Source organism: Salmo trutta, chromosome 21 (assembly GCF_901001165.1).
Source record: "Salmo trutta chromosome 21, fSalTru1.1, whole genome shotgun sequence".
Classification (NCBI taxonomy): Eukaryota; Metazoa; Chordata; class Actinopteri; order Salmoniformes; family Salmonidae; genus Salmo; species Salmo trutta.
In genome coordinates, this window is record NC_042977.1 from 13,256,651 (window position 1) to 13,283,701 (window position 27,051).

Sequence of the window (27,051 nt, forward strand, 5' to 3'; positions counted from 1 at the left end):
TTCTATAATGGCATACGTTTTGTTACCCTCAAGATCAATTTTTTTCCCCCAACAAAATGTACAGTATATAATGAATGATTATTACATATGGCATCCCCTGCTTGTAGAATAATGACACACTGAATGAACCAATTACAAAACGGTTCCACTTCCGTAGAAGATTGTCTGTCACTCACTTGCACAGAGTTTGAGTCATTTCCTTTACATACCCACATAGTCAGTCCATGGCTGCCCAATACGTTTACTGGCACCGTGGCGTCATACATACAGTATAGCAGCTGACACAGCTAGAAAGCTAGAGTAAACTGCTCATCGAAGAAGACAAGAAACATCGCAGAAAATAGCACCCTAAATTTCCTGTTCAATGAACACAATGTTCTGAGACATTGATCTTGATTTCCGACAAGGAGAAGAACCAGAGAACTGTTATCTTCAATGAGAGGGAAAAAATGTTATTCAGAAGAACTTTATTTTCGTATAGTAGTAACTGTGCTGATATGCCATATTAACAGCCAAACACAGTCCTTGTAATAACCCTAGCAACTATGAAATCTCGGTCTCCCCTCCATGCCGTTTCAGTACCAGTTGCAATCCATAATCCTTGTACCCAGAATGATAACTGTTTAAAATTCTTTGGCTTATGAAAACATTTAAGGTTGTTATTAGCCAAATGATGTCCTGCAAGGATGAAGTGGCCTTCTCTGAGTGACTGAATGACGGTGGCACTGGAATGCCTGTGACCGGAGTGAATGACATGGAGAAAGGAGATGGAGAGTGGTAACAATCGAGTCCACAGCTTGGCCTTGGATGCTTTTATTCTTATTACGCTCTTATATGCAATTATCTCATGTGACCTAATTGGCAGGGCTTGGTAATTCTGTTGGCAGCTTCTCTGGTTCTTTAGCCTCGGGCCAGGGTGAGCAGCCATGCACCGGGCAAGCCATCGTTGGAGGAACACTCGTCTCGTGCAATGATACAATCTGAGTGTATATCTTCTGATATACACTCAACGGCCAGTTTATTAGGTACACTACCCCGTTCATGAAAACGGATCACTCTTACAGACAGTGAGTCACGTGGCTTTCTATATAAAGCATGCATCGAGGCATTCAGTTACTGTTCAATTGATTGTTTCAATTGGCTAAATGAGTGACCTAAGCAACGTTGAGCATGTATGATTTTCGGTACCACATACAGTACCAGTCAAAAGTTTGGACACACCTACTAATTCAAGGGTATTTCTTTATTTTTACTATTTTCTACATTGTAGAATAATAGCGAAGACATCAAAACTATGAAATAACACATATGGAATCATGTAGTAAGCAAAAAAAAGTGTTAAAATCAAAATATATTTTAGATCCTTCAAAGTAGCAACCCTTACCCTTGATGACAGCTTTGCACACTCTTGGCATTCTCTCAACCAGCTTCATGAGGAATGCTTTTCCAACAGCCTTGAAGGAGTTCCCACATATGGTGAGCACTTGTTGGCTGCTTTTCCTTCACTCTGGTGTCCAATTCATCCCAAACCACCTCAATTGGGTTCAGGTCAGGTGATTGTGGAGGCCAGGACATCTGATGCAGCACCCCATCACTCTCCTTCTTGATGAAATAGCTCTTACACGACCTGGAGGTATGTTGGGTCATTGTCCTGTTGAAAAACAAATAATAGTCCCCCTAAGCACAAAGCATATGGGATGGCGTATCGCTGCAGAATGTTGTGTAGCCATGCTGGTTAAATGTGCCTTGATTTCTAAATAAATCACAGTGTCACCAGCAAAGCACCCCCACACCACCTCCTCCATGCTTCACAGTGGAAACTACACATGCGAAGATCATCCATTCACCTACTCTGCGTCTCAAAGACACTGCGGTTGGAACAGATTTCCATGGGTCTAATGTCTATTGCTAATGTTTCTTGGCCAAAGCAAGTCTTCTTATTGGTGTCCTTTAGTAGTGGTTTCTTTGCAGCAATTCAGCCATGAAGGCCTGATTCACACAGCAGAGGTAACGGTAACTCTGGGTCTTTCTTTCCTGTGGCGTTCCTCATAAGAGCCAGTTTCAACATAGCGCTTGATGGTTTTTGCAACTGCACTTGAAGAAACTTTCAAGTGCAGTCAGATTGACTGACCTTCATGTCTTAAAGTAATGATGGACTGTCGTTTCTTTTTGCTTATTTGAGCAGTTCTTGCCATAATATGGACTTGATCTTTTTTCGTTTTAGGGGAAACTTGGTCGTTTACCAAACAGGGCTATCTTCTGTACACCACCCATACCATGTCACAACACAACTGATTGGCTCAAACACATTAAGGAAAGAAATTCCACAAATTAACTTTTAACAAGGCACACCGGTTAATTGAAATGTATTCCAGGTGACTACCTCATGATGCTGGTTGAGAGAATGCCAAGAGTTGTGCAAAGCTGTCAACATTTTTACATTTTAGTCATTTAGCAGACACTCTTATCCAGAGTGACTTACAGTAGTGAATACATACATTTCATTTTCATTTCATGCATTTTTTTGTACTGGCCCCCCGTGGGAATCGAACCCACAACCCTGGCGTCGCACACACCATGTTCTACCAACTGAGCCACAGGGAAGTCTCAGTTGCAAAGGGTGGCTACTTTGAAGAAATCTAAAAACAATTTTTATTTTTTTAACACTTTTTTTTGCCTACTACATGATTCCATAGTTTTGATGTCTTCACTATTATTCGACAATGTAGAAAATAGTAAAAACCCTTGAATGAGTAAGTCCATAGATTTGGGCCTAACACATTTATTTAAATTGACTGATTTCCTTTTGAACTGTAACTCAGTAAAATCTTTGAAATTGTTGTTTTTATTCAGTATAGACGGGTAGACGTAATAAACTGGCCGGTGAGTGTATATCTTTCAATAGGATCTTACTCAAGTGAACTACGTCTGACATGATGTTTGAAATTAGTGTATGAAGGGGACAGGAAACAAGAGACGTGAAATGAGCTTTTCTCAGTCCGGTCTTTACTGCAACAGTTGATGTTTACAAATGTAATGCACAGAGTTGACGCTTCCCGTGTACATACCAAATCAATCCAAGCGCTTCAAACAGTAGCCATGGAAACAAAACGTAAAGCGGCGGTGCGGCTCAAGAGGTGGAGGGGGGGGTGTGTGTGCGTGTGTCCTCCTGAGATAGACTTTACAGCTTTAAATTAGCTACATATACAATACTATCCAAAGATGGTCACGATTTATGTCAACAAGGAACTTCGACAAAGCATTAGGAGGAAGAACATTCTTCTAATGATATGAAAATATATTTTTCCTATAAAAACTTTCTGCAGTTGTCTCACTGGTTGTGATAGGACCACAAACCAACTAGTATACACCTAGGCTGTAATTGACCAACACTAACATTTCTGCACATGCTCAGTTATGTACCTGAACTTAACGGCCACCTGCATAAGCAATGATAGACGTGCCATGGGTACTTTAGGGAGAGAATTAAGTGCTTTTTTCTGCAGGAGTAGGAAGTTGACCCATGTTGGCATATACTATAGAGAATGACGGAGGCCTCTTGCGGCCAAAAAGCTATTTTAGCATGGGCCTCACTAAAATGTATTGAACTGAGTGGGACTTCCAACTTCATTGGCTGATTCCGCCTGGTGAATCTGTTGGAGTCATGTCCAGCCAGGTCATCAGGAGGGATCAGCCAATCGTGAAGAAAATGTACTACTGGAAAATGGAGATTGCACAGGGAACACCATTGAGGCAATCTAAGACGCCATAATGGGAACTATGTAGGGAAGCTCTCTTTCATTCTCTATGGCATATATACACACACACTACCAATGCAACCCAGGATGGCTTAGGAAAAAAAAAAAAAAAAAACTAACAAGAATTGAGAACCAACGTGCGTCCAAAAACCTATCCACATAACAAATAAATATACCTTGGGGATTTTCTGAGATTGTAAGCACAGTGAGCTGTGGTATCAAACACTTGCGTTCTCAAACTCATACAACTTACATAAATTAAATGCAATAAATCCAAAGCTTTAAAGTTGTAAAGCTAAACTTAACAAGAAAACACTGCCCTTTGAACTTAAGGCTTGGGCTACTAACTTCTATATTCCTATTGTCACAGTAGACACTATCATTCCTGCACATTCCTATGAAGTCCATAAATGTATGTATTGCAAAGAGTATAAAGCAAAACATGTTTGGGGATTAAAAATAAAATCAGTCAACAAGCATGTTACTGAAAATCGGATTGAATAATGGCCTGCATTGTGAAATACCATTGTTTTCATCGTCCAATTAATGCTTTTGGATGGGTAAAGCTAGAGGTTAAAATGCCACCTTGAGTTCAGAGGAGAAACAAATTGTCCAAAAAGGGCAGGAGATAATGCAGAACTGAAATTCTAGAGTTCTATATATATTTTTTTACATCTACATACATACATATATAGATGTAAAAAAATAAAATATATATATATAAACCTGCGGTTCCAGTTTAATGGGTAGTTCCAATTCCAACTATTTCAGCGAAAGAGGATAAAGATACCATTCACAGAAATGGGGGGGGGGGTCATAAAGAGCAGTAACTCTGTTAAAGTCCCAGCCGTGGTTTACAAAAATGTCCAAAGGGACATGGGAGAGTTTGTTCGTACTGGTACCCAGGGTTGGAGCCTCTTGTCAAGGCTGTGGGTGCCCAGAGATGCCCCACTCTCTGGGTGTGTGGTGAGTTTATAAGGAAGTAGAGAAAGAGGGTTATTCCATGATAGCTCTGTATATGAGAGGCTCGATATAGTCCTCTCTGTAACGGGAGTTGATGACTCGCTGTCTTTTGGAGCCCTGCTTCACCTCCTTCTCTGTGAAGATCCCGTCGAAGCGCATGTCTGACGCCTTGGACTGAAGGAGTGAGAGACACAGGCCATGAGAACGTTAGTGACCGCTTAGCAATGAGTTAAGGTGGTGCCATTAAAAAGGTAGTATCACATATCATAAATAGAATTGAAGAAATACATTTACATGCAGCACCAGTCAAACATTTGGACACACCTACTCATTCCAGGGTTTCTCTTTATTTTTACTATTTTCTACATTGTAGAATAATAGTGAAGACATCACAACTATGAAATAACACATATGGAATCATGTAGTAACAAAAAAAGTGTTAAACAAAATCAGATTATATATTTGAGATTCTTCAAAGTAGCCACCCTTTGCCTTGATGACAGCTTTGAACACTCTTGGCATTCTCTCAACCAGCTTCATGAGGTATTCACCTGGAATGCATTTCAATTAATACGTGTGCCTTGTTAAAAGTAAAATTCCACAAATTATTTCCTTATTAATGCATTTGAGCCAATCAGTTGTGTTGTGACATGGTAGGGGTGGTATACAGAAGATAGCCCTATTTGTTAAAGACCAAGTCCATATTATGGCAAGAACAGCTAAAGTTCATTACTTTAAGACATGAAGGTTAGGCAATACGGAAAATTTCAAGAATTTTTAAAGCTTCTTCAAGTGCAGTCGCAAAACCATCAAGCACTATGATGAAACAGGCTCTCATGAGGACCGCCACAGGAAAGGAAGACCCAGAGTTACCTCTGCTGCAGAGGATAAGTTCATTAGAGTTACCAGCCTCAGAAATTGCAGCCCAAATAAATGCTTCAGCGTTCAAGCAACAGACACACCCACATAAACTGTTCAGAGGAGACTGCGTGAATCAGGCCTTCATGGTCAATTGCTGCAAAGAAACCACTACTAAAGGACAACAATAATAATAAGAGACTTGCTTGGGCCAAGAAACACGAGCAATGGATATTAGACCGGTGGAAATCTGTCCGTTGATCTGATGAGTCCAAATTGGAGATTTTTGGTTCCAACCACCGTGTCTTTGTGAGACGCAGAGTAGGTGAACAGATGATCTCTGCATGTGGAGTTCCCACCGTGAAGCATGGAGGAGGTGTGATGGTGCTTTGCTGGTGACACGTTCTAATTTATTTAGAACGCAAGGCACACTTAACCATCATGGCTACACAGCATTCTGCAGCAATACTCCATCCCATATGGTTTGCGCTTAGTGGGACTATCATTTGTTTTTCAACAGGACAATGACCCAACACACCTCCAGGTCCAAGAGCTATTTCATCAAGAAGGAGAGTGATGGAGTGCTGCATCAGATGACTTGGCCTCCACAATCACCTGACCTCAACCCAATTGAGATGATTTGGGATGAGTTGGACCGCAGAGTGAAGGAAAAGCAGCCAACAAGTGCTCAGCATATTTGGGAACTCCTTCAAGACTGTTGGAAAAGCCTTCCTCATGAAGCTGGTTGAGAGAATGCCAAGAGTGTGGAAAGCTGTCATCAAGGCAAAGGGTGGCTACTTTAAAGAATCTAAAATCGAATATATATTTTGATTTGTTTAGCACTTTTTTGGTTAGTACATGATGCCATGTGTTAATTCATAGTTTTGATGTCTTCTATTATTCTACAATGTAGAAAATATTAAAAAGAAAAACCCTTGAATGAGTAGGTATGTCCAAACTTTTGACTGGTGCTGTAGATGGGTATTATAAACATGGACCAGATCCAATATTCCTTTGATAAATGAATGATTTGTGATCTCATTTCATATGACCTAATCTGATATAAATCAGTTCGTATAAAGGAACATTGGGAGAGAGTGCATCTCACCAGTCGGGACTTGACTCGTTTGGGCAGCTCCTCGTCTAGACTGTAGACTTCTTCCCTCTTGGCAGACAGCGACGACCCGTCCTCAAACTCCATCTGAGTCAGCACACAACAACAATTAAAAAAAGGAATAATGTATGCATGTGTTCTGTATGAAGTGCATGGAAAATATGTGAATTAGTATGTGAAAAGAGTAGCAAGAATAAACAAAATGTTTACATTAAAGAAAACAACCCTGTCCTGGAGAGTTACCCTCCTTGAGGTTTTCCCTCCAACCCCAGTTGTAACTAAAACCCGATTCAGCTTATCAACCAGACAACTATTAGAATCAGGTGCGCTAGATTAGGGCTGGAGTGAAAACCTACAGGACCGTAACTCTACAGCAACAGGGTTAGAGAGCCCTGCTATAGAGCTTGAAACTGTGGACCACATCTGTGTTTGATGTGTTATTAGAACACATGTACTTGCTACCCTTATTACAACCCACGCTTTCGCTGTAAATCTGATGAACGTGGTTGGGGCGAGGAAGTTAATGTGGTCCCTATTACCTGGTACATTGGGATGGAGTGCGACGCGACAAACTTGGCCCCGTAAAGCAGGTTGTCGGTCCAGCGCACCTGCACTACGTCGCCCACTGTTGGCGGGCCCAGCTTCACGCAGTCCCGATTCTGAAACCAAACCATAGACAGTCTCATCATATAGGTCATATGGTTAAATACACCCGAGGGGGTAACACTAAAAAGCAGGATCAATGAGTCAGCTAGCTCACTTTGCTGAACCAGATAACTATTGATTTCTGGTTTGTTAAAGAAAAGATAAACATAGATACACGTTTTAGTTGTTGAGTCAATGAGACCATGCCCATTTCAAAAATGATATTTCAAAAAATTTTAGCAAGATAGCTAGCTAACGCATTGATCCTGCTTTGTAGTATACCTGTCTGGATCATTAAAGCATGTCAATATAGCCAACCGCCCAAATGGATTGATTTGTTTCCACTTTTTAGGATTGGTGAATTTCTATGACCAATACTACCACTGTTTTTGCCATACCACAGTAGCCCACAGCTTGCACTGATAACAACAGATTCATCTATTGGCACTGCTGCATTAGGGCTCCTCATTGTAATACAATGACATAGAGAAAGGTAGAGTTACAGTAGAAACTGTCGCATTTGTTGCCATGGCGATTGCAGCTTGTTAAGCATATATACACTGCTCCAAAAAATAAAGGGAACACTTAAACAACACAATGTAACTCCAAGTCAATCACACTTCTGTGAAATCAAACTGTCCACTTAGGAAGCAACACTGATTGACAATACATTTCACATGCTGTTGTGCAAATGGAATAGACAACAGGTGGACATTATAGGCAATTAGTAAGACACCCCCAATAAAGGAGTGGTTCTGCAGGTGGGGACCACAGACCACTTCTCAGTTCCTATGCTTCCTGGCTGATGTTTTGGTCACTTTTGAATGCTGGCGGTGCTTTCACTCTAGTGGTAGCATGAGACGGAGTCTACAACCCACACAAGTGGCTCAGGTAGTGCAGCTCATCCAGGACGGCACATCAATGCGAGCTGTGGCAAGAAGGTTTGCTGTGTCTGTCAGCGTAGTGTCCAGAGCATGGAGGCGCTACCAGGAGACAGGCCAGTACATCAGGAGATGTGGAGGAGGCCGTAGGAGGGCAACAACCCAGCAGCAGGACTGCTACCTCCGCCTTTGTGCAAGGAGGAGCAGGAGAAGCACTGCCAGAGCCCTGCAAAATGACCTCCAGCAGGCCACAAATGTGCATGTGTCTGCTCAAACGGTCAGAAACAGACTCCATGAGGGTGGTATGAGGGCCCGACGTCCACAGGTGGGGGTTGTGCTTACAGCCCAACACCGTGCAGGACGTTTGGCATTTGCCAGAGAACACCAAGATTGGCAAATTCGCCACTGGCGCCCTGTGCTCTTCACAGATGAAAGCAGGTTCACACTGAGCACGTGACAGACGTGACAGAGTCTGGAGACGCTGTGGAGAACGTTCTGCTGCCTGCAACATCCTCCAGCATGACTGGTTTGGCGGTGGGTCAGTCATGGTGTGGGGTGGCATTTCTTTGGGGGGCCGCACAGCCCTCCATGTGCTCGCCAGAGGTAGCCTGACTGCCATTAGGTACCGAGATGAGATCCTCAGACCCCTTGTGAGACCATATGCTGGTGCGGTTGGCCCTGGCTTCCTCCTAATGCAAGACAATGCTAGACCTCATGTGGCTGGAGTGTGTCAGCAGTTCCTGCAAGAGGAAGGCATTGATGCTATGGACTGGCCCGCCCGTTCCCCAGACCTGAATCCAATTGAGCACATCTGGGACATCATGTCTCGCTCCATCCACCAACGCCACGTTGCACCACAGACTGTCCAGGAGTTGGCGGATGCTTTAGTCCAGGTCTGGGAGGAGATCCCTCAGGAGACCATCCGCCACCTCATCAGGAGCATGCCCAGGCGTTGTAGGGAGGTCATACAGGCACGTGGAGGCCACACACACTACTGAGCCTCATTTTGACTTGTTTTAAGGACACTACATCAAAGTTGGCTCAGCCTGTAGTGTGGTTTTCCACTTTAATTTTGAGTGTGACTCCAAATCCAGACCTCCATGGGTTGATAAATTGGATTTCCATTGATTACTTTTGTTATCAGCACATTCAACTATGTAAAGAAAAAAGTATTTAATAAGATTATTTATTTCATTCAGATCTAGGATGTGTTGTTTAAGTGTTCCCTTTATTTCTTTGAGCAGTATATATATATATATATATATATATATATATATATATATATATATATATTTTTTTATTTATTTTTTTTTCTTCTTTTTTTTATTTTTCTTATTCAATAAAAAAACTTTATGGTCCATTTGTTATAGCGAACAACAAAAAATATGTCTTTTGCTCCTTTTCAACACCTCCAGATAGCCTTTTATGACGCCATCAACCAACAATACAGGTGACGCTTCCTCACCTCAATGTCCTCTGGGAAGAGGTTGTCGCTGTAGGAGCCGTCGTCGAAGACGACCTCGTAGAAGGTGGCGATGGTCAGCTCCAGCACCTCACACTGGTAGTAGCGGCCATTTTTGTGCTTACAAATAACATTCTGGCCCACCTCTAGCTCTTGCATGGCAGCCTTATTGCGCTTGGAGATAAGAGGACAATAAATCACACACCACTCCAAATAGCAAGGCCGTTAGCCCCCAACAAAAACTACTCCCCGGCGCCGATGACATAGATGTGGATTAAGGCAGCCCCCCCCCACCAAAACTTTATGATTCAGACGGATTTGATTAAACGCGGAAGACACACACATCCCCTTTCCCTAGCACCATAAACGGATGACCATAAAGATAAGACACGTATATTTCCAATAAATGAATATACCATCTGGCAAGCATAAATACATTTGAAGGTGGCCTCGTAAAAGCATGTGCTTTGCTATTGTTTAACTGTTTTCTACTTTTAAAACAGAGCCGTATATTTAAATTATATCATTTCAAAATATATGGCTCTGCTTTTAAAGTTAACAGCTAAAATATTGAAAACTAGAAAATGCATAAGCCGGTTAAATGTTTAGAAAAAAATCTTGCTGCCATATTGAGCGAAGAGATTAAAATCAAATGTTTACAATTATCACACCATTCAATATAGCACCATAAAGATAACAGTTTATTTCTACTTAAAGATTAAGACACTTGGTAAGAATAAATAAATGAAGGTAAAAGTAATTTCAGTAGCGGTGAAATTCCATCTTCATGTTAGACATCTTTTTAAGTTAACTCAACAAAAAAGGTATTAAAATGCATGAGCCGTCGGTTAAGAAAAAAAACATTCAGACAACATTCATTTGCATTTCATTGAATATCAGTCCTGTCTTATTTTACAACAATCAAATCTTGCCCGATTAGGGAAATAAAGCACTGAGGCTGAGCTTCGACAAAAACCAGAGACCCTTCAGCTCCTTAGGAGGGGAAAAAGTTTAGTCTGCAACCCGCTGCACTGACTGACTACATCAGAGCAGCCAAAAGGCACAGAGACAACCAGCAGAGCAGAAGTGTTGATCTTCGCTCCAACCTTGTCTTTTAGGTTATTGTCCTGCTGAAAAGTGAATTTGTCTCCCAGTGTCTTTTCGAAAGCCGACTGAACCAGGTTTTCCCTCTATGATTTTGCCTGTGCTTAGCTATGTTCATTTATTTTTATCACCCCCAAAAACATAGTCCTTGCCAATGACAAGCATACCCATAACATGATGCAGCCACCATCATGCTTGAAAATATGAAGTGGTAATTGGATTTGCCCCTAACATAACGATTTAGTAACTTACTGTAAACAAGTTGCATGTTTTGGAATATTTGTATTTTGTACTGGCTTCCTTCTTTTCACTCTGTCATTTAGGTTAGTATTGTGGATTAACTACAATGTTGTTGACCCATCCTCAGTTTTCTCCTATCACAGCTATTAAACTCTAAACTTTTTGAAAGTCACCATTGGCCTCATGGTGAAATCCCTGAGAGGTTTCCTTCCTCTCCGGCAACTCAGTTGGGAAGAACACCTGTATCGTTGTAGTGACTGATTGATACACCATCCAAAGTGTAATTAATACATTTACCATGCTCAAACGGACATTCAATGTCTGCTTTATTTTTTACCCATCAACCAATAGGTGCCCGTCTTTGTGAGGCATTGGAAAACCTTCCTGGCCTTTGTGGTTGAATCTGTGCTTGAAATTCACTGCTCGAGGGACCTTACAGATAACTATAGTCCATGCAACCTATTATGTGACTTGTTCAGCAAATTTGGACTCCTGAACTTATTTAGGTTTGCAATAACAAAGGGGTTGAACACTTATTGACTCTAAAAATGTCTAAATAAATAATTCCACTGACATTATGGGGTATTGTGTATAGGTCTGTGACAAATTCTCAATTTAATCCATTTTAAATTCAGGCTGTAACAACAAAATGTGGAAAAAGTCAAGGGGTAGGAATACTTTCTGAAGGTACTTGATTGTGGAGGCAATAGAAAATGGCAAGAAACTCAATATGCAGAAGTAAACCTACGTGTAGGAATAATTGCTGTGATATTTGAGATATATATATATATTTTTTTTTTTTAAGAGTTAGAAAACTCTTATATAACCCTCTAGAAATATCTAATGCCCCAAAAGTGTATCATCATATGTTTGCACTACATGAACCCCTCCCCTGTAATAGCTACCTCCGGCAGGACGGGTGACTTGTGCCTGTAGCAGGTGACGTGGACGATGAATGGCCAGTCGTCAGGCTGCATGAGCTGGCCAGCAGCCTGGGCGCAGGTGGGGTGGACGGCGGTGGTGCAGCGGCCATGGGAACACTGCACACAACAGCCCACGTCCCTCTTCACGCGCCGCTTACAGTAGAAACACTTCTGCGGGGGGGGGGGGTGTATAGGGAGAAGGGAGATGGAGGAGAGGGAGGGAGAGAAGGAGCAGCGGGAGTTGGAAAAGGAGAAGAGAAACAGCAGTCGGAGGAGTAGAAAGAGGAGTGAGAGGAGGGTCAGAGGGAGGGTGGGAAAAAGTGTGGGGGAAAACAAAAACAGAGGGGAGGTGGAAGGAGACATGGGCATTGAGAAAATTACAATGTCTCCTTTCTCACTGTTTCAAACTCCCAGGTGCCACATTTTCTGTCATTCCCAGTCCAGTTAGAAAATTGCCTTTTCTCATCTGGGCAAAACCCGTCCTCCGTGAGCCGGAAACCAATAAGTGGTCAAAGAGATGTGAATTAGTTAGTAGGCAAACGGAAGAGTGTCCTCCCCACCTTGATAACCATTTTTCATAGAGGATACTCATGTTTATCCTACCGGAGTCCTCCACAGAAGAGTTTTGAAATCTGCCACGTTTAAAACTAAATTTCTTTTTAGCACTTTACACACTTATTTGGGGCTCCACCCCTGTAAACCTAATTTGCTTGATGATGCGCGAGTGGAGAAGGAGAGTCATTTCATACAAGCATACTTTCAATCAAGTTCCCTCTCCTCGCCGGCTCTCTTCGATTACAGTTGACCTTTTTCAAAAGGAGGCGAGAGAGGACGCACTGTAGACTAACATGGACAAACAAAGGAAGCATACAGAAGGGTTCAGGACCAGAGTGAGAAGTGAAAGCCATGAAAAAGAGACTGACCTACCAACATGGCGGAAGTATGATTTTAGTATGAAAAATGTAAGAGTTTGTGGTCATATGTACATCTTTAAAAACATATGGGTGCTGGGCTAATGAAGAATACTTAGAAAAACCCCCCAGAAAGAACAGAGTGTACTACGCTCATAATAAGGAAAACAAGTAGTCCTAAACTCACAACAGACAGTCTATAGGGAACTTGAATTCAGTATCTCTCAACAGTTGAAAAACAGTGTCAAATGACTCAACACCAAAACTGAAATAACAGGAAGTTGATACACATCTGTCACGTAGAAGTAACCTTGACCATGTTTGGGTCCTGTTGTGGTCTTGACTGTGGCTGTGGTGGAATGGTAGCTCACCAGTTGGAACCTGGCCAGAGGGATGTAGCTGAGGTCCACGGGATTGCGGTGGGTGATGTTCACGAAGCGCGCCTCCAGGACCGCGAGCGCACACAGCACGTGCACCCACCTGTGTCACAGGAAACAGGACAGCACATCAAACACAGAGTATGTGTGTGATACAACAGGGGAGAGTATCCACTGAGGAATTTTACTGGGCCTTCATTCCACCATTCAAGGAAACGACAACGTAGAAACGTTATTAATAACTATCAGTATGGCTCGGCTATATTAAACATATTTATTTGTATAAATACAAAAACGTTTGCGTCACATGTACTCTAGACAAAAATGGTTTCGTATTAGATCTTGTAATGCTACAGTATATAGGACATTTCCCTCATGCTAATGCTAAGCTACATGACTGTTTTGCTAGCACAGACTGGAATATATTCCGGGATTCTTCCGATGGCATTGAGGACTACACCACATTAGTCACTGGCTTTATCAATAAGTGCATCGATGTTATTAACTATGCATAGTCACTTGAATAACTCTATCTAGACTACCGTTCAAAGGTTTGGGGTTACTTAAAAATGTCCTTGTTTTGAAAGAAAAGCACATTTGTTGTCCATTAAAATAACATCAAATTAAACAGAAATACAGTGTACACATTGTTAATGTTGTAAATGACTATTGTATCTGGAAACGGCTGAGTTTTTAGGCCCATTATCAGCAACCATTACTCCTGTGTTCCAATGGCATGTTGCGTTAGCTAATCCAAGTTTATCGTTTGAAAAGGCTAATCGATCATTAGAAAACCATTTTGCAATTATGTTAGCACAGCTGAAAACTGTTGTACTGATTAAAGAAGCAATAAAACTGGCCTTCTTTAGACAGGTTGACCAGACACTTGACTAGACAGAGGGAAAAGCTAGCTTGGTCTGCAGGCATTCCCTGCCTTTTACCTTTACTGACTGAAGTGTCCTAGCTGCAGCAGGTAGAGTAAAGTGAGACCACTGGCTGCAGACTAGAGTGGTTGTAGCGTTGTGTTTAACTACATGCATTTAGCCTGGACGCCTTCCATTAAATGGGTAGCTCCTCAAATCGCTGCACTACTCACTTGTCGTTGTTGGCCCTCTGTAGAGCTCCCCCTCGCAGTGAACACAGGCAGCAGTCCTGAGGGAGAGAAAGACACACAGATGACTGACCTAGTGTTAAACATCACATTTTGGTTACACATGATTTTACAGCCCTTTGCTTAGTATTTACAGTACATAGAAAAATGTCATAGTAAAATTGTAATTACATAGTCATTTGCCTGGTAATAGGGCGGCACAATTGGCCCGGCGTCGTCCGGGTTAGGGTTTGGCCGGGGTAGGCCGTCATTGTAAATAATAATTTGTTCTTAACTGACTTGCCTAGTTAAATAAAGGTTAAATAAAAAAATCACTTGTGTTTATTTGGGATTCATTAAAACATCCCCATTTCATGCAACCTGGTGCCAGTCAGTTACCTACCGACTTAAATTCCTTCAAGTCATTACCAGAATGTACTCTTTATTTAAAAAAAAATTATACTAATTAATTTCTCCAGGTTGTCTATGGCAATACCCTTTTGCAAACAAAGCTGGCCAGAGTACTGCTATTTAAAGTCCTTGCTGTGCTGCCTGGCAGAGGGTTTTCCATTATCTTGTAATGGGTGACTTTTATGGACCTAGGAAGCAACTCTTGGGTTGCCAGAGACAAGTACTTGAAAATAAGTGAGACCTTCTGTCATTTGTTCGGGTTTGAGATTGCCTAACTTGCAGTCAGGACTGCACAAAATCACTGACCAATAAAATCACCTTGCACTCCAACTAATTACTCATGTGACTAAGATCAGCGATTCTGCTCCTGGCTTTGCTTAAATACATTGGGTACACAGAGACAAAAGCCAGAATGTAAATCACTTCTCCCTTTAAAAAAAAACCCACAGCCCTCTAGCGGTTAAGCTTGGTTATAACAAGTTGGGACTTCATCCAAAATGGACATGATTGACAAGTACTTGTATTCTGAGGCAGAAATGCATTTCACTAAATAGTCCAATAATCAAGAACCACACACCCATACTAAGATTCATGACTTGACGTGCGAGACCCCATATTGGATAGGAATTGAACTATCCAATATGGGGTCAGCAAATTTAATGAGGTTAAATCCAAGTTCTCCCCAAAGAATGTAGGAGGGGCGCTGCGCCACCCTGTGGACTGGCTGCCACACTATGTAATACAACTCCTGGGGAGAATCCTGAAATCCGATTTGGCCTGCTCTACCCAAAACATGGAATGATGTAACGGTTTGTTATTATGTTGTGCATTTCAACTCTGGCGCCTGTTCACATGTAACCCCAGGGTGAAACTGAGTGACCTGCTAAATATCAGAACCTTATTCAGAAATTTGTGAAAGGGCTACATTCAACCTAACACTCTTTTCTTAATACAGTCTGGGAGTAGTGTGACTGTTGTGAACATAGATCCTCTCTTTTTCCAAGGCATAGATGTTCAATCTATGAATGATTCGCATGTGTTGATTGTATGTTGTTTTACTCCATGTGTAACTCTGTGTTTTTGTATGTTGTCGAACTGCTTTGCTTTGTCTTGGCCAGGTCGCAATTGTAAATGAGAACTTGTTCTCAACTTGCCTACCTGGTTAAATAAAGGTGAAATAAATAAATAAAATAAATGTGTATGAGCAAGAGTTAACATCCAGTTAAATGTGATTTGATGCTATACTTTGTTGTCAGCTTTCATGTATACGAGCTTAGCGACAACATATCTCCTATCCAACCTAATTGTCAGTATTTATTCTACAATTATTTTAAAAACATACCGTAGCAAGGTCTCTTTCGCAAGGGAGCCAGCCCCACATCATACTGTATGGAGCTAGCGTATAAAGTAGGTGCTAAGATCGTGTAGTGGGGCTAGTGATATGGCTTCAGATTTACAGTGAGGGAATAAAGTATTTGATCCCCTGCTGATTTTGTACGTTTGCCCACTGACAAAGAAATGATCAGTGTATAATTTTAATTGTAGGTTTATTTGAACAGTGAGAGACAGAATAACAACAACAAAAAATCCAGAAAAACGCATGTCAAAAATGTTATAAAATGATTTGCATTTTAATGAGGGAAATAAGTATTTGACCCCTCTGCAAAACATGACTTAGTAGTTGGTGGCAAAACCCTTGTTGGCAATCACAGAGGTCAGACGTTTCTTGTAGTTGGCCACCAGGTTTGCACAAATCTCAGGAGGGATTTTGTCACACTCCTCTTTGCAGATCTTCTCCAAGTCATTAAGGTTTCGAGGCTGACGTTTGGCAACTCGAACCTTCAGCTCCCTCCACAGATTTTCTATGGGATTAAGGTCTGGAGACTGGCTAGGCCACTCCAGGACCTTAATGTGCTTCTTCTTGAGCCACTCCTTTGTTGCCTTGGCCGTGTGTTTTGGGTCATTGTCATGCTGGAATACCAATCCACGACCCATTTTCAATGCCCTGGCTGAGGGAAGGAGGTTCTCACCCAAGATTTGACGGTACATGGCCCCGTCCATCGTCCCTTTGATGCGGTGAAGTTGTCCTGTCCCCTTCGCAGAAGAACATTTTCCACCTCCATGTTTGACGGTGTGGATGGTGTTCTTGGGGTCATAGGCAGCATTCCTCCTCCTCCAAAGACGGCGAGTTGAGTTGATGCCAAGAGCTCCATTTTGGTCTCATTTGACCACAACATTTTCACCCAGTTGTCCTCTGAATCATTCAGATGTTCATTGGCAAACTTCAGACGGGCATGTATATGTGCTTTCTTGAGCAGGGGACCTTGCGGGTGCTGCAGGATTTCAGTCCTTCACGGCGTAGTGTGTTACCAATTGTTTTCTTGGTGACTATGGACCCAGCTGCCTTGAGATCATTGACAAGATCCTCCCGTGTAGTTCTGGGCTGATTCCTTACCGTTCTCATGATCATTGCAACTCCACGAGGTGAGATCTTGCATGGAGCCCCAGGCTGAGGGAGATTGACAGTTCTTTTGGGTTTCTTCCATTTGCGAATAATCGCACCAACTGTTGTCACCTTCTCACCAAGCTGCTTGGCGATGGTCTTGTAGCCCATTCCAGCCTTGTGTAGGTCTACAATCTTGTCCTTGACATCCTTGGAGAGCTCTTTGGTCTTGGCCATGGTGGAGAGTTTGGAATCTGATTGATTGGTTGCTTCTGTGGAGAGGTGTCTTTTATACAGGTAACAAGCTGAGATTAGGAGCACTGCCTTTAAGAGTGTGCTACTAATCTCAGCTCGTTACCTGTATAAAAGACACCTGGGAGCCAGAAATCTTTCTGATTGAGAGGGGGTCAAATACTTATTTCCCTCATTAAAATGCAAATCAATTTATTACATTTTTGACATGCGTTTTTCTGGATTTTTTTGTTTTTATTCTGTCTCTCACTGTTCAAATAAACCTACCATTAAAATTATAGACTGATCATTTCTTTGTCAGTGGGCAAACGTACAAAATCAGCAGGGGATCAAATACTTTTTTCCCTCACTGTACTTGATTGCAGTACTACTGACCTCAGTTAAAGCATTGGCCTCACAGCGGGCACACATCCACTCATCTGACACTTGGTCTGCAGAAACTCCATAGCAACCTGTGGGGGACAGGAAAAACATTTAGAGGCCACTTTCCTATTTAAAGAGGTGGCTTGTCACATCCTTTATTAGTACGGTAAATCCATTGACGAAAGTGCAAATTATTGTTTAATCGTTAATTATTTATGTAGATTTTGGAACGCTTGTTAGTAGTTGTAAAATCTGAACTCTGGAATTAACTGGATTTTCCCTGAGGGCATATCATTGATTACATCAAACATATTGAACACGTGCACTGTGCTCTAAACTATGGCTTGCCGTTTGGGTCTTCGCATGGCAAAAAATATATATGTCAAACAGTATTTGATGCATCAAATATGCTTGTTGACCAACCAGGACCTGAATACAACTGCACGTCACATACTTTAAAGTAGTCACATTAATTTTTTTACGTAGTTATTACACATTGATTACACTATCACTCGCATTTCATATGTCACAGCAATTCACCGATATGTAAGCTATGACACTGGTAAAGTTGTGTCTAGTGCACCTGTCGCTGCCGCACGAGCGCAGACAAACCTCCAAGCTCTGGGACAGCGGTCATAAAAAAAGCTAGCTAGCTGATGGATGCAAACAATGTTTTTCCCCAAAAACATAGCACAACAACAATCTGTTTTCAGTAGCTATAGTTCTCTTGCTAGGTGTCATCTAAAATACCCCAAATTTATAAAAACAAGCTTCAGCACACACAACCTTCTATAATAGAGCGTTGTTATTTGACGTAAAAGTGTTACTTGACATTTATCCTTTTTGACACGCAAAGACCCAAACGGCGTCCCATACTAAACAGCGGTGTTAAACGGACTGCTGGCATGAATTAACTGGGATTCAGCAAGAGCAAAACATTCGTTATCAATGAAAAACGTGCTGTCTAAGAACCCGGTGTAAATGAACTAGAATTCATTGAAAGCGTAGCCCACAACACTACAATCAACTACTAATTAAATAAATGATCAATCTAACAGGCTGTAAAACATGGTGATGGTGAATGAAGCTGGATTACTCACTGGCGTGAACGCGGACACAGCACTGGGAGCAGCTGACCAGGAGGCTGGTACCGTCCTCCTCCAGGTGAGGGGTGGAAAGTTGGCCCTCGCCGCTGTCGCTGCTGTTGTTGGTCTTGTCATTGGTGGTGCTGAAACACATCTCCGGGATCAGGGGCTTGGACCTCTGTCTGCCCCCTCGCCGGCCTTTTAGAGTGTAGCTGGGGTTGCCGCTAGACTCCGACTGTCGGAGAGGAGGAAAAAGGGACCCGTATTAGTAGGGTTAAATAGTCATTTATATGATTGTTATTATGCTGACCGGGACTTGTTAGCTGAATGGTTTCAGTAAATCAAAATTGTAAAAAACATTTTTTGCACCTCATTATTATGTTTTGCGTTATCAGTCAAATAAAAACATTGTTTGGGTGCCTATGAACAACAACTGAACTGTAGTTCGAGAAAGACAATGGAGTTATCTTACCTGGTCATATGTGTGGAAAAGCAGGCAGATGGAGCAGTACGGGGCCTGCAGGCCCATGAGTTTGTTGTATTCCCTCTCCGCCTGGGGGTTGTAGGGTCTACTCTGCCACAGCTGGGCCAGGGGCTTGGCCCACTCCTCCTTCTCCTCCTCCTCTGGTTCATCCTCCATATTCACATACAGCTCATCTGTAGGAGAGAATAATAGGGATAGAGAGAAAGAAACAGAGTGAGAGAGATGAACGAAGAAGGTTAAGTGAAAGGAGAAACAAAGTAGGGCTCTGTTCGAACACTCTGAATATGCACAGAACTTGCGTTGAAATCAGGGCTTCAGATAAGCTTTTTTTGCCATTTATCCTTCCGACAAGTAGAACTGATTTTTTACTTGTCCAAAAGCTCAAGTCACATAGAGAAAATTGTATTTTATGATGCAAGGAACCAAGTTACAAAATAAAATGCATTACTATATTTTTTACCATAGAGAAATCAGACAAAACATTTAGGCTACATTCAGCTTATTGGCTTCTTTGCATATTCAAGCCTGTCTCAAAATACAACACTGCCCCTGGAGGATGGTTGGCCACCCTTTGTAGCCTATAAAATATTGCAACCTTACAATTACAACCAAATACTTTTGTACATGTCCACAGTTCAAAACAGACTCTGGGACAACAGATACAAAATTCATACAACCACTGCAAATTACAAGGTGATTCTTTTTTTAAATGTTAAAGGCTAATGCAACAGATCAGACCGTTAAGCTTAAAATATTGATAAGGTTTAATTTCATCATATTTTAAGCTCAACAATGCACACATGGCGTCAGGCTATTTACGAATGTTCCAAAGTGCAACAAGCGGGGGGAGTTTCATGTGACAGAGATGAAAATATCCGTTAGAAATTAGGAAAAGGGGGGACCTAAAAGAGGTCTCAACTAGCATGGGTTACTGATATGACTGATATGAAAAATAAAATAAAGTTGATTTGATTTGAAAACCAATAGAACTGGTTTCAAAGGAAAATTATAATTAAAAAAATGCCCTTAACATTTCTATGGTCGCATTCTACTAATAAATTGACACAAAACGTCCAGGTTTTAAACAACTACAGTTGAAGTGGGAAGTTTACATATGCTTAGGTTGGAGTCATTAAAACTCATTTTTCAACCACTCCACAAATGTATTGTTAACAAACTATAGTTTTGGCAAGTTGGTTAGGACATCTACTTTGTGCATGACACAAGTCATTTTTTTAACAATTGTTGACAGATTGTTCACATACACTAAAGTTGACTGTGCCTTTAAACAGCTTGGAAAATTCCATAAAATGATGTCATGGCTTCAGAAGTTTCTGATAGGCTAATTGACATCATTTGAGGTGTACCTGTGGATGTATTTCAAGGCCTACCTTCAAAGTCAGTGCCTCTTTGCTTGACATCATGGGAAAATCAAAAGAAATCAGCCAAGACCTCAGAAAAAAATAATTGTAGACCTCCACAAGTCTGGTTCATCCTTGGGAGCAATTTCCAAACACCTGAATGTACCACGTTCATCTGTACAAACAATAGTACACAAGTATAAACACCATGGGACCACGCAGCCGTCATTCCGCTCAGGAAGGAGACGCATTCTGTCTCCTAGAGATGAACGTACTTTGGTGCGAAAAGTGTGAATCAATCCCAGAATAACAGCAAAGGACCTTGTGAAGATGCTGGAGAAAACAGGTACAAAAGTATCCACAGTAAAATGAGTCCTATATCGACATAACCTGAAAGGCCGCTCAGCAAGGAAGAAGCCACCGCTCCAAAACCTCCATAAAAAAGCCAGACTATGGTTTGCAACTGCACATGGGGACAAAGATCGTACTTTTTGGAGAAATGTCCTCTGGTCTGATGAAATAAAAATAAAACTGTTTGGCCATAATGACCATCGTTATGTTTGGAGGAAAAAGGGGGAGGCTTGCAAGCCAAAGAACATCATCCCAATCGTGAAGCACGGGGTGGCAGCATCATGTTGTGGGGGTGCTTTGCTGCAGGAGGGACTGGTGCACGTCACAAAATAGATTGCATCTTGAGGAAAGAAAATTATGTGGATATATGGAAGCAACATCTCAAGACATCAGTCAGGAAGTTAAAGCTTGGTCGCAAATGGGTCTTCCAAAATGGACAATAACCCCAAGCATACTTCCAAAGTTGTGGCAAAATGGCTTAAGGACAACAAAGTCAAGGTATTGGAGTGACCATCACAAAGCCCTGACCTCAATCCCATAGAAAATGTGTGGGCAGAACTGAAAAAGCATGTGTGAGCAAGGAGGCCTACAAACCGGACTCAGTTACACCAGATCTGTCAGGAGGAATTGGCCAACATTCACACAACTTATTGTGGGAAGCTTGTTGAAGACTACCAAAAACGTTTGACCCAAGTTAAACAATTTAAAGGCAATGCTACCAAATACTAATTGAGTGTATATAAACTTCTGACCCACTGGGAATGTGATGAAAAAAATAAAAGCTGAAATAAATCATTCTCTCTACTATTATTCTGACAATTTACATTCTTAAAATAAAGTGGTGATCCTAACTAACCTAAGACAGGGAATATTTACTAGGATTAAATGTCAGGATTTGTGAAAAACTGAGTTTAAATGTATTTGGCTAAGGTGTATGTAAACTTCCGACTTCAACTGTATGTTTATGGATAAATAGTTTCAAAATGCTGACTCCGCTCAGATTCAAGGTGGGTGATGTGCGGTGCGCAGCAGGCACTGTCCTTCACTCTCCGGTCTTGTGACCATTTGATCGGAATGAACCGTGCCTCAAGTGCAGCACATTCGGAAAGTATTCAGACCCCTTTACCTTTTCCACTTTGTTACGTTAAAGCCTTATTCATCCATCTACACAATACCCCATAATGACAAAGCAAAAACATGTTTTTACAGAAATACCTTATTTACATAACTATTCAGTCAGACCCTTTGCTATGAGACTCGAAATTGAGCTCAGGTGCATCCAGTTTGCATTGATGATCCTTGAGATGTTTCTAAAACTTGATTGGAGTCCACCTGTGGTAAATTCAATTGATTGGACATGATTTAGAAAGGAACACACCTGTCTATATAAGGTACCACAGTTGACAGTGCATGTCAGACCAAAAACCAAGCCATGAGGTTGAAGGAAAATCCGTAGAGCTCCGAGACAGGATTGTGTTGAGGCACAGATCTGGGGAAGGGTACCAAAACATTTCTGCAGCATTGCAGTTTCCCATGAACACAGTGGCCTCCAACATTCTTAAATGGAAGAAGTTTGGAACCACCAAGACTCTTCCTAGAGCTGGCTGCCGGATTCTCTGGTCTGATGAAACCAATAATAAACTCTTTGGCCTGAATGCCAAGCGTTACATCTGGAGGAAACCTGACACCATCCCTATGGTGAAGCATGGTGGTGGCAGCATCATGCTGTGGGGATGTTTTTCAGCGCAAGGGACTGGGAGACTAGTCAGGATCAAGGCAAAAATGAATGGAGCAAAGTACAGAGAGATCCTTGATGAAAACCTGCTCCAGAGCACTCAGGACCTCAGACGGCGGCGAAGGTTCACCTTCCAACAGAACAACAACCCAAAGCACACAGCCAAGACAATGCAGGAGTGGCTTCAGGACAAGTCTCTGAATGTCCTTGAGTGGCCCAGCCAGAGCCCGGACTTAAACCCGATCAAACATCTCTGGAGAGACCTGAAAATAGCTGTGCAGCGACGCTCCCCATCCAACCTGACAGAGCTTGAGAGGATCTGCAGAGAAGAATAGGAGAAACTCCCCAAATTCAGGTGTGCCAAGCTTGTAGCGTCATACCCAAGAAGACTCAAGGTTGTAATCGCTGTAAAATGTCCTTCAACAAAGTACTGAGTAAAGGGTCTGAATACTTATGTAAATGTGATATTTCAGTTTATATTTTTAAAACATTTCTAAAAACCTGTTTTTGTTATGTCATTATGGGGTATTGTGTGTGTAGATTGATGAGGAAAAAAACAATTTTATACATTTTAGAATAAGGCTGTAACCTAACAAAATGTGGAAAAAGTGAATAGGTCCGGATACTTTCTGAAAACACCATGTCAACAGAATCAAGCCTGTGGATGTTAAGTATCCTTCATTATATTTGTCAAACATGACTGATGTTTAGCCTATATTTCTGTAATTAAAAGTCTCATTAAAGTTTGGCTACATTTTCTGCCACCGCATGTCAGCATCGGTTTCGACATGAGGCTGTAGCCAATATGCATCACCTATACTTAGACATGTAGGCTTTTGTATTTATGTACAAGAAAAATAGATTTGAATATTATTTAAATGTTGGCCTCACTGATCCAATTCTGATCAGAGTAATTGTTTGAAATTGTGATGTGTGCATTTTTTTTTTTTTTTTTTACTTCATCTATACTCTTGTCCGACAATTATTTTTTTTATTTTTTTTTTTACATGTCCCCGAGTTAATATTGAGCCCTGCAAATGGTTGCTTGTTGTAAAAGTCCATGACGGCAATACATCCAGGTACTCACCATCATCACTGGAGCTTTCCCTGGGCCTGAGTAGTGGGTGCTGTTTGGGCAGCTTGCGGAGGAGAGGATGCGGTTTGCTCTTCATGCCCTTGCATGCCGTCTGCTTACTCTGACTGGAATCCGTCTGCTTACTCTGACTGGAATCCGTCTGCTTACTCTGACTGGAATCCGTCTGCTTACTCTGACTGGAATCCGTCTGCTTACTCTGACTGGAATCCGTCTGCTTACTCTGACTGGAATCCGTCTCCTTAATTGAACTTGAGTCCGTCTGCTTACTTGGACTTAAGTTTGTCAGCTTACTTGGACGTAAGATCGTCGGCTTACTTGGACGTAAGATCGTCGGCTTACTTGGACGTACATTTGTCTGCTTCATTAAAGTTACATCTGCCTGCACAGGGGAAAGACATTGCTGTGGAAAGAGAGGGGAAGAGGATGAGTAGCCATCAGCTGGCTCGTGTCGATCCACATCTAATGGCGTTTTCTGCTGTATGGCAAGTATGGAAACATCCATGTCACATTTTCATTTTTAACATATTCACCTCTTAATATCACTCAACTATCATCACAAACTACACTACTAACTTATAACCAAACAGTAATAAATTCAAAAAAGATAACGCCATGAAAGAGGGCAAACAAACCTTCCGCCTGTCCCTTCGGACCTCCGCCTTGACCCTCTTGGCTGTCCTGGTGTGTGCTTGGGTCTGGACAGGCTCTGGACTGCTAGGGGACCTGGCTTCGGACCTCTCCTCCCAAGCCTGGGCCTCGCCAGGATGCTGCCGCCATTTACCGAGGACTTGGGTCTGGGCTTTGGTTTCAACTGGTTCTTCCTTATAGGGAATCTGTGCGTCGGCCTGGTTCTGCTCTCCTTTGGTAGATGGGACGTGGGACTCCTGCTGCTCGGCCTTGACTTGGGCCTGGGGCTTGGCCTTGAGTTGGAGGTGGGGTTGGAGGTGCCGTGGCAGGTGCTCCCTGGCATAACTGTGCACATGGAGGTGGGTGTGGTGAATCTGCTGCTGGTTCTCACGAGCGTAGCTATGGACCTGCAGGGCCTCCTTAGGGCTCTGGGTCTTATGAAAGAGCAGGCTGGCCACCCCTAGCTTTCTGATCGGCTGGGTGGAGGGGCCAGTCCTGGCTGGAGGAGCCACGACTGGAAGGTGCCCGTTTCTGTGCGACTGGGGTTGAGCCAAAATGGCCGCCGCATGATTGCTGGTGGAGGGGATGGTGACTTTTTGCGGAGTAGGGCTTCTGCTGCTGTTACCCTGCATTGGGTCCGTCTTTACATTAGGGAGGTCCCTCAAGGTGACTGAAATACAAACATGTGTATAAGGAGAAGCAATGGGGATAGCATTTCCAAGTATCAGAGTCCCATTGAGAATCAGTGATGCCGATCTATTTACTACAATAATCTGATTTTTCACTTAAATGTTTTTATACCAAACAAAAAACATTGATTTCAAAGTTTAACAAACCATAGAACTCTATGCACAAGGACTAATTTTAACAGTCTCAGTGAAATTCCGTTATAGGGGAATTGCCCTAATACAAACACAAGAGGCCTAGATTCAAACAATTTGACATTTGGTGGTGGGATTTGAACACAAGCCTCCAGAGGCGCTGACATGATACATTAGTTAAATCAGAGGAAACATGAAAAAGTATCATACCATGCATCATCTGTGTGGAGGTTTCATATAATTGCACAAGTTTTAAATTGTGAAATTAAGTGATGAGGTAGAAAAGCACAGCCTTACAGCCAGTGAGGTTACCTGTATCTTTGCACTCCTCTGCTCCCGTGCCCTGAGTGGTGAGGCCTAGTCTGGCTTTCTTTCCATACTCCTCTTCCTCTTCTTCATCTTTAGGGACCACCTCATCAGGTACATCCAGACACACTCGGTGCCTCTTGGTCCCTATCCTCTGTGTGGGGCTGATGGGCCACAAAACATTAAAAAGTTCATTCGTTTTTCATGTCAAGCATTTTAGAATGGGAATTTAAATCCATATACCGTAAAAAAAAAAAAAAAAAAATCTGCTCGACCAACATAAAAATGAACAGATCTCTTCTGACCTCTTTCTCTCCCCCTCCGTGTTGAGCTCATCCACACATGGCTCATGGGAGATGGAGTCCTTCCCCTCCTCCTCCCCCAGGAACTCCTTGGCCTCTGGGGTGGGTCGTGAGTGGTCAATGGACCCCGTGTCCCGACCTGCCAGCCACTGCTCGTAGCGTTCCGGCTGGTACTTCTTCACAAACAGGTCCATGGAGATCTTCACCATGTCCTTCCTGCACGAACACTGGAGGCAAGAGGAAGGAACTATAAGCGCTAGAGAAGTAATCATGCCCCCAAAGAATGAAGGTAAAAAAAAACCCACAAAAGTAAAACTAGTCAGTCTGATAGAGGTTTATCAGACAGTATTGATAATAAAAGGACTGTCTTTTCCCAGTTTTCATCATTTACTAATATATATATTTACTAATATATATATATATATATAAAAAACAATGTCATCTACTATAGCAGTCCTTGATAATGACATTAATATAAATGGCTGTTTAAAAGTGCTACATGTAGAATGTCAGAATGGCTCCCCTATGTGGAAGGTAGGGGAATGCAACAACACTTGGCTACATTCAAAACAAATCTCCCCCCTCCCCCGCATCCCATTTCCTCGTAACATGTCGGAGACTCATGCTTAAGCCTTTTACTTTTGGTCCACCAGCATCAAACCCCTGTAAAAACTATACTGAGCCAAAAATATAAAACGCAACATGTAAAGTGTTAGTCACATTTTTCCTGAGCTGAAATAAAAGATCACGGAAATTTTCCATATGCAACAAAAAGCTAATTTCTCTCAAATTTGGTGCATATTTTTTAATTTTACATCCCTGTTGAGGATTTATCCTTCGCCAAGATTATCTATCCCCCTGACAGGTGCGGCATATCAAGAAGCTAGGGGACAATGAAAGACCACTCTAAAATGTGCAGTTTTGTCACGCAACACAACGCCACAGACGTCTCAAATTTTTAGGGAGCGTGCCATTGGCATGCTGACTGCAGAGATGTGCACCAGAACTGTTGCCAGAGAATTTCATGTTAATTTCTCTACCATAAACTACCTCCAACTTCATTTTAGAGAATTTGGCAGTACGTCCAA

At 42.1% G+C, this 27,051-nt stretch overlaps 1 protein-coding gene across 1 annotated transcript in view; it reads right to left on the reverse strand.

Annotated features, from left to right (window-relative positions):
* Nucleotides 1-2,984: 2,984 nt before the first annotated feature.
* LOC115156721 (lysine-specific demethylase 4A) overlaps nucleotides 2,985-27,051 on the reverse strand; it is a 37,590-nt gene continuing 13,523 nt past the window's right edge. Inside the window, exons 9-22 of the mRNA XM_029704345.1 lie at nucleotides 25,967-26,190; nucleotides 25,668-25,825; nucleotides 24,540-25,204; nucleotides 23,899-24,307; nucleotides 19,353-19,537; nucleotides 18,896-19,115; nucleotides 17,808-17,884; nucleotides 14,333-14,388; nucleotides 13,231-13,339; nucleotides 11,931-12,119; nucleotides 9,685-9,855; nucleotides 7,233-7,352; nucleotides 6,688-6,780; nucleotides 2,985-4,895 (exon numbers count right to left, since the gene is read on the reverse strand). Coding sequence (XP_029560205.1) covers nucleotides 4,755-4,895; nucleotides 6,688-6,780; nucleotides 7,233-7,352; nucleotides 9,685-9,855; nucleotides 11,931-12,119; nucleotides 13,231-13,339; nucleotides 14,333-14,388; nucleotides 17,808-17,884; nucleotides 18,896-19,115; nucleotides 19,353-19,537; nucleotides 23,899-24,307; nucleotides 24,540-25,204; nucleotides 25,668-25,825; nucleotides 25,967-26,190 — 2,817 coding nt within the window. The 3' untranslated portion in view covers nucleotides 2,985-4,754. The remainder of the gene's footprint in view (nucleotides 4,896-6,687; nucleotides 6,781-7,232; nucleotides 7,353-9,684; nucleotides 9,856-11,930; nucleotides 12,120-13,230; nucleotides 13,340-14,332; nucleotides 14,389-17,807; nucleotides 17,885-18,895; nucleotides 19,116-19,352; nucleotides 19,538-23,898; nucleotides 24,308-24,539; nucleotides 25,205-25,667; nucleotides 25,826-25,966; nucleotides 26,191-27,051) is intronic.